A 12,391-nucleotide genomic window follows, 5' to 3' on the forward strand; every position below is an offset into this window, starting at 1 on the left:
CAAATATCTCCCAACTTATAAGCAACTGTCAGTTAAACTTTTGGCTAACTGATAGACTGAAATCATTTAAAATCGCTAACTGATTGGCTTTAACTGATCACTTATCAGTCGACTGATCAGCTAGCTGACTGCTTTACCAGCCTGGTCCGAGAAGGACCTTGCTAAGTCTTTTCGTAACTTGTCAACGCCCAGGAGCGAGCGGGACAGATTCTCCCATATCCCTTGAGCGAAGAATTCTTCCTCCTTGATGTCGCGATCAGCCAACGACCATACTCCCGTTTCGGAGTCCATGTTTTTCAAAACATGCCATCCAAGACGAAACTCGACGTCTTGGTTCCTCGCAAGGGAGACATACATGGCTTCACTTTCGGAACCAGGGATCAGAGTATCCGGCTTTGTGATGACACCCAGCGTTCGATTGCCCTTTTATCGATGGAATTGTCGGTTTTGCTTTGCAGCGCCATCACCTTTGTCCACCCAAGTCTGGTTCGGTAGTTTTCAGCCACTTAACCCTGTCGACGATGGCGCATGTCAATCTTACCTCTTTTTGCTACTTAGTGCGAAATTTCCGGAACAACATACATTTCTCAATATAGACAGTGCTTCGAATCCTACCGATCTTGAATCTAGGCCAGCGAGTATTAACGATATACCAATCTCTGCCGCAGCTAGCGTCTCTATCGAGGGTATGCCGGCAGGCACAGATGTCAAGGTTGGAGGAGCTATTGGATATGCTTCGACGCTTGGAATTGGTGCGTCAGCAGCAGAGTTTGTTGCTGCATAGAAAATACCATGTACTGGAGAAGCTGAAGCTGGCACTGCAGAAGCTTAAACTGGGACGTCAAATGGTTATCTTAATGCTAAGTGTCTCAATGCAGATAGTAGTTGTTACTGGCGCTGGTCATAAGTAAACTGTGGCTTTTAGAAGCAAGTTTCATAGCACGACCTAGGCTAAGAAAGTATTGAGCAATGCTTCATTACAGCCCCTTTGATGTAACAAGTCCGTTATTGATGGCTGTGGGGTTTTTGCCTTACAGCTGCGAAAATAGCAATATAATAATAGAATCTGCAAAATTGTGCCTTCAATGGTCTGTTACTGGTGTCCGTAGAGTTGTGCTTGAAATGCAAGCTTTTGCCTCTCAATTCAGCTCCTACCCAACCAGTCCCTGGGAACGGTCTTAAAGCGAAACCTAAATTCTAATTTAGTTCGTTCTGACCACACCCACCATTAGCGGGGCTGCCCTAACTCACGCCTCATAGTCTGCTCACTAAAACAAAGGATTGCATCAACATCGAAAGCCGCACTCCTAGAAAAATATTATAAAGCCTTCTTAGACACTCAGTACAATGTCTCTTTGCATTATGAGACTATTAATCAAGTACTAAGCACTACGCACCTCACAACTTTTATACTTTGACCGGGAATTTTCACGTTTTGCTAAGTTCTATTATTAATGGCTTCGAATATGCCTAGGCTGGCTAGGCGTGCTGTGTGCCATATTATCAGATCCGCGAGGAGGGTGCGCAGGGGCTAGAAATCCTCTGTAGCGGGAACGTTCAGCGGAGCAGAAAATAAGCTAAAAGTATGTATTAACGTCTTCTACTTATTTTCCTCTCAAGTTATACTAATAGTTAGGAAAGCATCCGCTATATACTCAAAATAGTTTTCGTAATCGTAAACGATTTCTCGACTTTTTAGCTTGTTATTATATTGATAATAAAATTCGAAGTCGTATAATAAACTCGCCGAAACTCCTTTTAAACTACTAGAAACCTAAGCCTAAACTCCCTATTAGTAGCGTCAAATTTAAAAAGCAAGATAAAGATCCACAAGTTCTTTTGCTAGCAGAAGAAGCAATATTTTACTTGCGCTTGTCGAAAATATGGGAAGGATTAATCACCTTTCGAGTGATTATAGGTCGGGAAGATAGAATTTCAAGCATGCCCACAGGCATATGGCTTTCCCGGATTGCAGAATATATTCCAACGAACGTCAAATTGATACTTGTATCACCAGAGCCTTCGACCCTTGCTCGACTAAAGTCGCTATTATAGTCAGATATAATTAATGGCGGGGTATTTGCATAGTGCTTCAAACCAAATAAGAAGCAAGTCTTTGTCCAAAAGACAGGCTACCTATATATCAGCTCTGTAAGCGGATATTCTGGTGGTTTAAAGACAAATAGACGCCATTGGCTTTTTTCCATCGCTTTCCCATCGCTTAGACTGCAAGACAAAGCATTAGTATCTAAAATTATACGCCTATTTGCGGAAAGGCAGAATGTGGAGTCGAGTCTTCAGAGTCAGAGGCACTCTCCTGTGCCTTTATGCCAAATGCGACGTGTGCAATGAGATAGGGTAACGGTCGCGGCGTAAAGGAGAAATGAATCTGATAGAATATTTCGCTGAGGGAATGCTGATGTACGGCGGAAAACAGGGCAAAACGGTTGCCCCTCAGTGTAGGGTGAGATGAAGTCTATTGGCGGAGCTGGTTGGGCAGAACAACTAAGTCATCGTTGTCGCTTAAAAACAACCTTGGATGGTGTCTGACCTCTTGCTTGCAATTCGAGAGGTTGATGAGGTTATTCATTTGCAGGAAGAAGTTTGGCATGCGGGACTTTGCGAAGTGGTGGGGCTCGAATGCGATCCGATACTCTGCGCCTGCTACGACGGTCGCGACGTTTTCGAGCCGGAAGGGAGTGAAGAAAGCTGCCTCGACAAGCACCCATCCTCAAGACCACCAGTCGTATGGCAAAGAGAGGTCAGGTTCTGGTGCGCCTGATCATGTATGTACATGCCCTGTCTGCGGCCATAATCCTCTGTTGGACAATTGACTAACCAGGAGGCAAAGTATTTAATCAACTGCGTGTCGACGTCGAGTTCCAGCTTCAATGATCATTTTTGACGCCAGCATTGCGCCGAGCCTATCACGAGAGTACCACGACATCATTTAACAGCGTTCTCTGCTGCAGATGGAGATACAACAATGGTGAGGCATTTGTTAGAGACGGGTACCCAGAATTCTCGACTATAAATACATCTGCGGTTGAATCTTGGTGCCTCTGCTGAAGGAAATCCAAAGGGAAGATTGATCGACCTGGACTTAGCGAAGGAGTTGGACAGAGGAAGCTGTCCAGAGAAATAAAAGTCAATCCACCTAAAAGTTCACCGATATATCTATGTTCTAACAGACACGCTCTAGTAGATGCTCCCAAATCATATACTCTTCGATCGGCAAGTTGAACCACAACGTTCCGTCCTCTAAGTACTGGGACATCCGGCGAGAAAATGAATCATCCATTCCTCTTCGATCCTCCTCTTCTCTCACCAACAATATAAATGCATCGAATTTATTCTTGAATTCTCTCTCAAGTTTGTGCTTCACCATATCCTCCTGATCGTCCCATGCGAACAGCTCAGCAAGTTGACTAGGGCCCACATTTGAGAATACCCAATCCAGCACAGCAGTGATTTTCCAATTCTTGTCGACAAGAATATTGCCAAGGCGAAAGTCTCGATTAAGCAACTTGAAAGGGCCAGTTATATCTTCTTCTGAGACAAAGCGTGGCATCGCGGCTTTGATCGCCTCTAGGGATCGAGATTGAGACAGACGAGTATCGTAGTTCTTGAAGGCATATGGAAGCATGAGTATGATTTGATCAGGATTTGGCTGCGGAAACGAGCGGGGCAGTTACAAAGATGTTGAGTTTCGGAGTGGAGCATCGTGATCTACGGCCTCCAAACGTGCTTTCGAATCCCGAGATTCAAAATGTGGTGTTGGTGGATTTTAAGCGGCCAGGGATCTTGAAGCAGGTGCAAGAAAGTTGAGGAACATTCATCCCAACAAAGGAACATCCTACGATGATGCTTCTTGCGGGGATTTTGTTGGTTTGCTTAGCTGCGAATGGGTTGCATGACCGTAGCTATTATGATAATTTCAATGAATGAATCACAAGGGATTCTGGTCTTCAGCCTTAAACTTAGGTACATGCTCAAATTCCGACTACTATGCAGTTTAAGACCACAACTCTGTGCGTAATCTTTGCATCCATGAGTACTCATTGAAGAAAGGATCTAGAATTTGTAAAACCCAGAAAGACCAATCATCCTCCCATCGCCCGCACGCAAACAACGCATTGGCAAACTCCCAGTAGCTAGGATACCAACCTGAGGCCTCCCAGTCGATTATTATCAGCGAATATCCATCTCCAACGTCTCTGACTAGGATGTTTTTTCGTTGAAAGTCGCAGTGTGTGAAGAAAGGTTGATGATCTTTGAGGACGATAGTATGAATTAGGAATGGTACGAAATGCATTTACCAGATCATAATTTTTAAATATACGATGCGGGCTACGTAAACGATGAAAATCACGTGAAAATGTTAATTTTACCGAGCCGCATTAAGCGAAGTTTAAGCACGGACTTCCTTAGTTTTGCAGACTTCGAGGCTGACGACGGAAAAATATAACTCCACACCGAAAAAATACAACCCCTCAAAAGAACAACGCGTTGCCTCATTTGGATTAGCCGCAACAATGGCGTCCACACAGACGTTGACTCGCAACGCACGAGACTTAAACTTCCCCTCGTTCCTTTCCCAGCACCACGATTCCTCAGCCATGGCACAAGTTCAGGGATACCCCCCCGCTCGTCTGATTTCTACAGGGGACTACGGTCGTCCTGATATGCTGATTCTTGCCTCGAATAATCCCGAATGTCAATTCGACTGTACGAAGCATCCCAGCTCTACATTCCGAACCAGAAAGAGGGCATTTCCCGTTTACCATGTCGAGTTCGCACGACAATACGAAGCGGAAATTCATGAGAAGATTGTCGAAATCGTACAAACTCACCTCCTAAGCGCGTGCCTGTGGCGTCTACATGTACTCAGATGGGGCTTCCAGTTCAGCGCGACGGCCAATCCTATCGTGGTACACTTGCTCGCCGTAGGGGATGTTGCTAACGAGCTGGCGCTGGCGATTGTCAATCAAATCAGTGCTACCATCGCAACTTCATGGCAGGTGGGCGAGCCGTACGTATCAAAGTCATCACCGCAGGTGTAGGAATTCAAGAGTATGAAAGCTAACGAGTCACTTTTCGTTCAACAGAGTCTACGTGGACCTTTGCCGACCACCACCGCAGGACCTCCTCTTCTTCAAGGCCCCCAAGCTGCGAGCTTCTGAAGACCCTGAAGGATGCCCTCCAGAAACCCGTGCAGGACAAGATCTCAGCGGGTCTTGGTCTCAAATGTACACCTCGCCGCCTTTCCCCGGGATGTCAGTTGGAAAGAAGGATGAGACGGCAGCAGGCTCGTTTACGGGATATATCAAACATGAAGAAAATGAGATTTACGGCTTGACCTGTGCACATGTTCTCGACCCTAGCGGCAAGGTTCTAGGTGTTGACCGGAAAGGGACGTATGTCTACACGCCAGGCGAAACAAGTCATCTTGTTGAGATGCCGGCTATGAACGACGACACGGCAACCAAGAAGGGATGCAAAGAGAGCTACGACATGTGGTCCTCAGCAAAGGAAGAGGAGACAAAGAAGTTAGAGAAGCTTAAGGTGCTTGAGGCGCTTGGCGTGCATGAAGGCTCCTTTGCCGGGACTTCAAGAGCGGCGGAGACTGCTTTGCGGGCGGCGGAGATGTCTTTGGAGCATTGGTCGGAGATGGTAAAGCAAAGCGAGAGTTGGACCGAAATCCAACCCAGAAAAGCCATCATTGCAGTTTCGGATCCAAATACACCATCAACCGCATACGCAGGCCGCTTGGATTGGGCAATCTTTGAGATAGATGTGGGTCTACAAACCAAAAACAAGGTTAGTCTATCAATCCTTTTATGCAAGTCTTCCAGACACTGTAGATTATTCTAACAAGATCAAAGCATCTTCCTCATTCTATGTTCGACTCAGATTCTGAATTCCTAGAGCTCGACTCGTCACACCGGAACGCTCTCGAAGCCCACTTTGACTCCGGAAACATCGGACCCATCGGACCCCAAACCAATGCAGACGAGCGCAATCCTAAGGATAAAGCAGAGGCATTCCGTTCAGCGGCTTGGCGATACTTCAGACCAGGTCCCGAGTTCAAGCCACTCCGGCGAGACGACCCGAAATCAGACGAGGTCTTTTTCAAAGTGCCAAGTCGTACAACCGGATGGAAGCAAGGCACGTTCACTGGGATCAAGGCTACTCTTGCCTCTTCTGAATTTCCAAACATAACTCGAGAATGGTGCTTTGTTAGCCCCTCTCCATACGATCAGGTCACGAGACCCGGTGATTCGGGAGCCCCTCTGATCGATAGCAATTTCCGACCCATAGCTATGGCATGGGGAGGTCTTGGAATTGGATATCACACTATTCACGATGTTACTTATGCCACTCCAATTCATGTTATTCTAAGCGATATCGAAACATGCATGGGTTGGGCTGAAGGAAGCGTCAGTTTCTGCTAATCGTCGGAGGTCGACGTTACGTTGACCATGAACGCTTGAGCCGAAGATGATGTTGCTCACAGTAACTACCTTCGAATCTCGTTTTACTACGAACTTGGAAGGCACCATTCTTCACCGGTTGAACTATCGCGACCCACTACTGGAAGGGCTAGGAGGCATAGACGGAGGGCGTATGGGTTGACCAAGGCATCAAAGCATGTTTCTCTTTTTTCCCCTTTTTTCTTTCCCCCCCCTTTTTTCGTCTTTCCGTAGCCTAGACACAAACAATGGATTTCTCAACTCAAGGAAATATGTGGGCACAATAGAGTGAAGTGATTAATTTAGATGAAGGAAATGATCGAGAAGTGTCAGGTGTCAGGGGGAATGGAGCGTCCTGTCGATTGTGGTTGAGATGTGGTGTCGCACAGGTTGCCGGCGCCGATTTGATTTGCTCGACACGATTGCACCAAACATGGGCAACATGGGAATCGTAACTCCAGTCTGGGATACGATCGTGGTTCATGAAGACGAGTGGCCACATGGTGGCTGGGTTACCTATCATTCACTTGGTGAGCATCAGTGCTTCTATGAAGGAATAGATAGAAATCACCAATTGGTCGCCACACGTTGACCTGAGCCCAGCGGCCATATTTAGAGAGCAGCTCTTGAGCCTTTCCAGACCCACCGCCGCCTCCAGGACGGGGACGGCCGTTGGGGATCACGATCGAGGTGAGCTACAGGGCGTGGAGTATATGTCGGCTCAACATTGCCGATCTTCTCATTGGTGACCTGCTTTGGATCTTTCCGTTCACGTATAAAGAATGATATTGGCAAAATGAAAGCAGCCCCTCCAGTAATTTCCTCTATGACTCTCTTGCACTCCTTGAAGTAAATTTCCTGGATGAATGCCTTCCCTTCTTCAGTCTTATCAACTACCGTAAATTACTCATCGGTCACCACAGTAGGGATATCGACGAATTAATAACCATTACCGATCAAAATTGACCTTAGTAGTAGGTCAGCCTAGATTCGTAGGCGCCAGTAGAGACAAAGGGTTAGAGCATATACCTGGGGATCAAAACTGCGAATGTCATGGGCTTCAATCTCATACTCCTTAGGACGATTTACGTTCGTCTCCCCCGTCGCATAGTCTATGGTGAATTAGCAATTATGTGGCGGCCCTCTGCGAAATTGCCTCACCAAGGTATCCATGTTCGCCGTCATTCGTACCATTCCACAGTCCTAACAGGCCAGTCGTAGAGGGCAGTACTGCTGTCATTATTTGTTGCAGATGCTGTGAAAAGTGGAGAACAGAAAATTGAGGAGTGGAAACTGGTTAAAAAGCTCGGGCGATCAACCGTCAGTTTTGACTGGTGATAATCAATCACGCGAGGATGTAAATCGTACTATGACAGGAGGGTGGATTGCAGGATTCTGCACACATTAGGATCAGGCATAGCAGTGCATCCATATTGAAGTTCAATGTCAATTCTCCATAGCAAACGATACAGAGTCGAAGCTCACCACCCCACCCTCCTTCGGCTGCGAAGGTGGCATTAGCCGAGAAGTGATTGGTGCTTGGTCGGATGACCCGACGGCGAGGTGTTTTTGCAGGACTGTTGCCAAGGGCCTGAGAGTAATCCTTTCCGGACGCAGCTGACTGCAGCGCCGGGATCTTCTTCCACTGCAAGGATCACTTGCCCCTGAAAGCTCGTATTGGTAGATCGGTTTTGGCTCTGGAAGTTTCAATGGAGAACACCAACCAGACGGTCAGGTTAACGAGATAGGGGGAAGGGCACATGTGATTGGATAAATCGTGAAACTCTATTAGAAGACGAAGAGTTAATTTTGTGGAAGAGAGTTTTTTCAATGCTTGCGAGCTCGCGATAGGGACGACACCAGAGCCTGCGGAGAAGTCTGAGATCTTACCGTGAATGAACTTCTCTACCACCTGCACTTCTCTGGAAAGCGAGAATGGACGAGTCCGGAGTTTATTCTGTCATTTGTGTATCGACTGCAGCACGCCGATTTCTCAATGTCATACAACCTGGGCTGTAGATTGGTTAGCTTAGAGGATGGCATATACCGAAGCGTCCACGAGAAAGCTTTTTGTTGCATTGGGAGAGCGGAGTGCCGAGGATTGGTCGTCAGTGGGCGAGAGTCATTAGGTATGGAGTAGCAGGTTATTGGAATTAGGAACGCCATGCGAAGACGAGGTGAAGACAATGCGGAGTCTGAAAGCCTTCCATCGAATAATTGCAAATATTGAACATCAGCGAAAAGCAGATAAAATACGGAGTTGGAGAAGGAAACTTTGAAGTGGACCGTCAACAGAGAAAGCCTGCTTTGCCTTTGACTACGAAAACAAAAACAAAAGACAGCAATCAACGGCCAAAGAATCCCGCAACTACTTGCAATAGCCTCGAGAGAAGAAGTAAAAGCCAGAGTTATGCAGAAAGAATTCCTTCTGTCGTTTCATGCCCATGGCTTATATCGCCCGCGGGGGTGAGGATACACAAGATTCGTAGAGAGGGAATTTGTAAAGACATCTTGACAAAATTATTACGAGAACTTGGTGATTGAACTCGACGTGAGAAATTATCGGAGATGAGAAGCGGGAACTCAACGGCCCAGAAGACTAGTCGGCGAGGTAGACAAGGGGAAGGACTTGGGCTGTGTGAAGTTGGTGATTAGAAGCGTTGGAAGACGAGCTGGGCTGAATCTGCAGATGCTCAGCCTCATCAGACAAATCTACTAGTTCTCAGCCTCATCAGACAAATCTACTAGATCTTAGCCTCGTCAGACAAATCTACCAAGTCATATACTTTATAAATCCAAAAGTAGAGCAAGACACGTACGTACATTAGTTGTGTTATACAAAGAGATAATGATGTGAATCGTTTAAAGAGAAGGCGTATATTGCAGAACGTTCAAACGCTGAGCTTTACAGATTCCTGCGGTCAAGGTGATAGGTGGCCTGAAATGGAAAAGGCTCGATGCAGCTCTAGAGGCTAAATTTCTGTACACGAGCTGATGCTACTTCATAATTGTAATCATATTACGGCAGCTGAGAAGATGTTATTCGGAGCTGGCCTTGAGAGGTACAAGGAGTCGGTCATGCTCTTCCAAGTCATGCCAGAGTCAACAATAAAGAGCAGATACTGGCAGTGCGTTTCTTTGAAGTTCTGCTGCTCTGAAAAAGAAAAACAATGTAAAGGTTGAACAACAAGAGGATTACTTGGAAGTGACACTGTAGAGCTTGAACGACGAAAGATTTACTTGGGAGTCTAGTCAGGAAAAGGCAGGCGACGAAGCAAAGACGTGAGAAGAGGGGTTACCGATGCTGGAGAGAGAAAGTCAACATCAGCAGCTTAACGAAAAGCGCACAGTGTCAACTTTCCCGCAGCTTAGTCTTGCAATTTAGTTACGACTTTTTTACAACTCGGGTTAAATGACATCGGGACGGACATGCGACCATTACCGAGATCTTGAGTGTAGAGGATTCTATGTCACGTGGAGATTATGACTTTGTCATTGACGCAGAGTATTGACGTCTATATCCGGATCGAGCCTGAAGAAGATGGACTGCTCGAGCAGCTGGGTCAAGTACCGCTAATGGGGCCTGTGATGGCGCCTCTGCAGAAGGTCCGCTCCTTTGTATATATCATTCCCGGCCCGATGGAGATGAAAGAATGTTTCACCTAGCGATCGTCCAAGAATGGCCTCGCTGATCTTGTCTGATTGTGCATCGTGGTTAAAACGCGGTGTTCAGAGCTAACATTTATTGAGAGGGCTGCTGGTCCTCCGAGAATATTCAATCGTTTCTCAGATTTCGAGTAAGAAGTCGGAAGCTATCCAGATTGAGAATAGGATTATTATCTATGACAACAATCAAATAAAATTCCGACCTTAAATCTCGGCAGATGTATATAATTCGATAGTCTTAACAATATCTACCAAAACCCGAGGTCTCACTAGACAATTTTTTTTACAAGGAAAACGAAACAACTATTATATAGGAACAACAAACAAAACTAGCTCTGGGCTTAATTAATACTACAGATACAAAGAGAAACAAAAAGAGAGAAAAAAATTTTAGAAGCAGCTGGATTTGAACCAGCGATCCACAAACTTAATGTCTCTACCCGCGCTTTCCAACTAAATGGTCCACCAAACTTTACAATTTAAATCGTGAGCTGTACCACTAAGCTATGCTTCCTTTGATATGGCACAATAATGCTTGAAATTATTCATATACGCTTGAAAGTTGAGATAAGCGAATGCCATTAAATGTTTCATCGCTATTTGAGCTGTGTAAACTGAAACTAAAACTCCAGCTACCTAAAAGGAATTTTTTGATTACTCTTACGCCAAACACGAGATGTTCGAGATAAGCGGAAAGTATAACACGAGCGTCGTTGTACCGGCCCTCGGGGACGCTGTCGCGTAGATCTAAAACGAAACATTTGATTCCAAGAGCACTGGACAAATGGTGCATTGATGACGGGATATCTGATCTCAAGGTAACCATATTGCCAGCTCGACAAGAGACTCGTGAACCAAATTCAACAATGATTGAACCCGGGGAGTGGTACTCAATAGACACAAACACGCAAAGTCAACCCACGCCAAGAACAGACTGCACATTCCGAGACGCCACACGTCCAAGTGAACCGTTAAACAGACCGATCAATTGCACCGAGAGAGACTGTCGAGCTTCAGGATACCGATGCACAAATGCATGAATTTGTCCAAATCTGACCTTGGATGATATGCAAAGGAAAAGTACAGGAGAGAAAGATTGGCAAAATTTTAGAGGAGTGAACCGAAATCCGTGTTGTGGATCCCAGACGTACATCTGAATGGATTGACTTCAGTTACACAGAAGCTCTCCGGCCAGAAAGCAGTACACAGAAAGAGTGCTAGAGTGACCTTTTAGACCACTCTTCATTTGGGCTGAGAGTTCTGGCGATCATACATCTCTTTATAACGAGGTGGTCGAATCCCACTGGATTTTGCTCTCAATGACAGCAAGATGCTTGCAGGCTTGATGTCCGGCGCAGCGGAGACACGGATGACATAGGTCGCCTAACGAAATCCCGGCTGTCGCTATGGGTGGGCTTATCCGGGGCACGTTACTTGTCAGTGGGACATGGTTCAACCCGCTTTCACAAGAAACAATGACTTTGCAAATTTTCACCGAGGTTAGCACCCGTTACAGATTCCGACAGGCAAAGAGATACAGGCGAGAATTGCGTTACAATTGATGTAGGTGAGGTCACACCAGATGAACTCTTATAGTGGAGAGCACTCTTGGCGCCTGGTCAAAGGTGGCGGGCTTCCACGGCTCAATAGTCGCCATAGGCAATTACATACGAGGGAAACTTAACGTTTAGAGTGGCTACTATTGCTAAATATTTCGAATACTCTTAACTTAAGCACTCCCCCTCAAGCACTTAAACAATACAATTTCTCTCAAAATTCTTAGCCAAATATAATCTTAGTATCTAATCTTCGGCTGCATTTGCTATAATATTAATATTATCGCTTTATAATATAATTACATTAATTATGCAAATATTAAAGCCAAGACTTAGCAAAACTTACATTTCATTATTAATTATTCTAAAAAATTATTATTAATTATTTTAAAATTTCGAAAATATTTTTAAATATATAACATTAAATTTAAATCCACGATTTGTGACAGCACGGTTGGACTCAAGTACGTAGACGAGGAATCGATTAGGCTATCTCTTAGAATCTAAAGGTAAAGGAGAAAGAGGGGAGAGGGGAACGCGAGATACATATAGAGGTCACAGGTCACGTGCATATTCTAGCCACGTGACTTCAGAACTGTGACACGTTCCTGGGACCCTGCGGGATCCCAGGATACGGAGGAATCCTGGGCGTACGTGTCCCAGGACACGTACGGTCCCAGGAACGCACTGGACTGT

At 45.6% G+C, this 12,391-nt stretch overlaps 4 protein-coding genes and 1 non-coding gene across 5 annotated transcripts; 1 reads left to right on the forward strand and 4 right to left on the reverse strand.

Annotated features, from left to right (window-relative positions):
* Positions 1 to 3,184: 3,184 nt before the first annotated feature.
* Positions 3,185 to 3,646, reverse strand: LY89DRAFT_736174 (uncharacterized protein; the record flags this gene model as incomplete). The annotated part of the gene is made up of 1 exon (XM_018220091.1): positions 3,185 to 3,646. The coding sequence occupies one exon, from the start codon at positions 3,644 to 3,646 to the stop codon at positions 3,185 to 3,187; it is 462 nt and encodes a 153-aa protein (XP_018068481.1).
* A 369-nt stretch (positions 3,647 to 4,015) lies between these two features.
* LY89DRAFT_649793 (uncharacterized protein) lies at positions 4,016 to 4,315 on the reverse strand (the record flags this gene model as incomplete). Its single annotated transcript, XM_018212082.1, has 1 exon — positions 4,016 to 4,315. One exon carries the CDS (start codon positions 4,313 to 4,315, stop codon positions 4,016 to 4,018), a length of 300 nt encoding a protein of 99 aa, XP_018068482.1.
* A 272-nt stretch (positions 4,316 to 4,587) lies between these two features.
* On the forward strand, positions 4,588 to 6,744 carry LY89DRAFT_686663 (uncharacterized protein). Its single transcript, XM_018215335.1, has 3 exons — positions 4,588 to 5,032; positions 5,109 to 5,820; positions 5,886 to 6,744. The coding sequence occupies exons 1-3, from the start codon at positions 4,620 to 4,622 to the stop codon at positions 6,453 to 6,455; spliced, it is 1,695 nt and encodes a 564-aa protein (XP_018068483.1). The 5' UTR covers positions 4,588 to 4,619; the 3' UTR covers positions 6,456 to 6,744.
* Positions 6,745 to 7,297: 553 nt separating this feature from the next.
* Positions 7,298 to 7,731, reverse strand: LY89DRAFT_686664 (uncharacterized protein). The gene is made up of 3 exons (XM_018215336.1): positions 7,635 to 7,731; positions 7,503 to 7,585; positions 7,298 to 7,440 (listed from the first exon to the last, which is right to left on the reverse strand). Exons 1-3 carry the CDS (start codon positions 7,711 to 7,713, stop codon positions 7,423 to 7,425), a joined length of 180 nt encoding a protein of 59 aa, XP_018068484.1. The 5' UTR covers positions 7,714 to 7,731; the 3' UTR covers positions 7,298 to 7,422.
* Positions 7,732 to 10,530: 2,799 nt separating this feature from the next.
* Positions 10,531 to 10,653, reverse strand: LY89DRAFT_t52. The gene has a single exon. It is a non-coding gene; the product is annotated as a tRNA-Leu (tRNA).
* Between the last annotated feature and the right edge of the window lie 1,738 nt (positions 10,654 to 12,391).

This window comes from Mollisia scopiformis (genome assembly GCF_001500285.1).
Source record: "Mollisia scopiformis unplaced genomic scaffold LY89scaffold_17, whole genome shotgun sequence".
NCBI classification, from domain to species: domain Eukaryota; kingdom Fungi; phylum Ascomycota; class Leotiomycetes; order Helotiales; family Mollisiaceae; genus Mollisia; species Mollisia scopiformis.

Bases quoted from the DNA above. Each gene is read 5' to 3' on its own strand.
- LY89DRAFT_686663 (XM_018215335.1), top strand. From the start codon at position 4,620: ATGGCACAAGTTCAGGGATACCCCCCCGCTCGTCTGATTTCTACAGGG. The intron at 5,033-5,108 runs GTACGTATCAAA...TTCGTTCAACAG, and splicing joins TCATGGCAGGTGGGCGAGCC to AGTCTACGTGGACCTTTGCC. The intron at 5,821-5,885 runs GTTAGTCTATCA...ACAAGATCAAAG, and splicing joins GTCTACAAACCAAAAACAAG to CATCTTCCTCATTCTATGTT.
- LY89DRAFT_686664 (XM_018215336.1), bottom strand. From the start codon at position 7,713: ATGACAGCAGTACTGCCCTCTACGACTGGCCTGTTAGGACTGTGGAAT. The intron at 7,586-7,634 runs GTGAGGCAATTT...AATTCACCATAG, and splicing joins CGGCGAACATGGATACCTTG to ACTATGCGACGGGGGAGACG.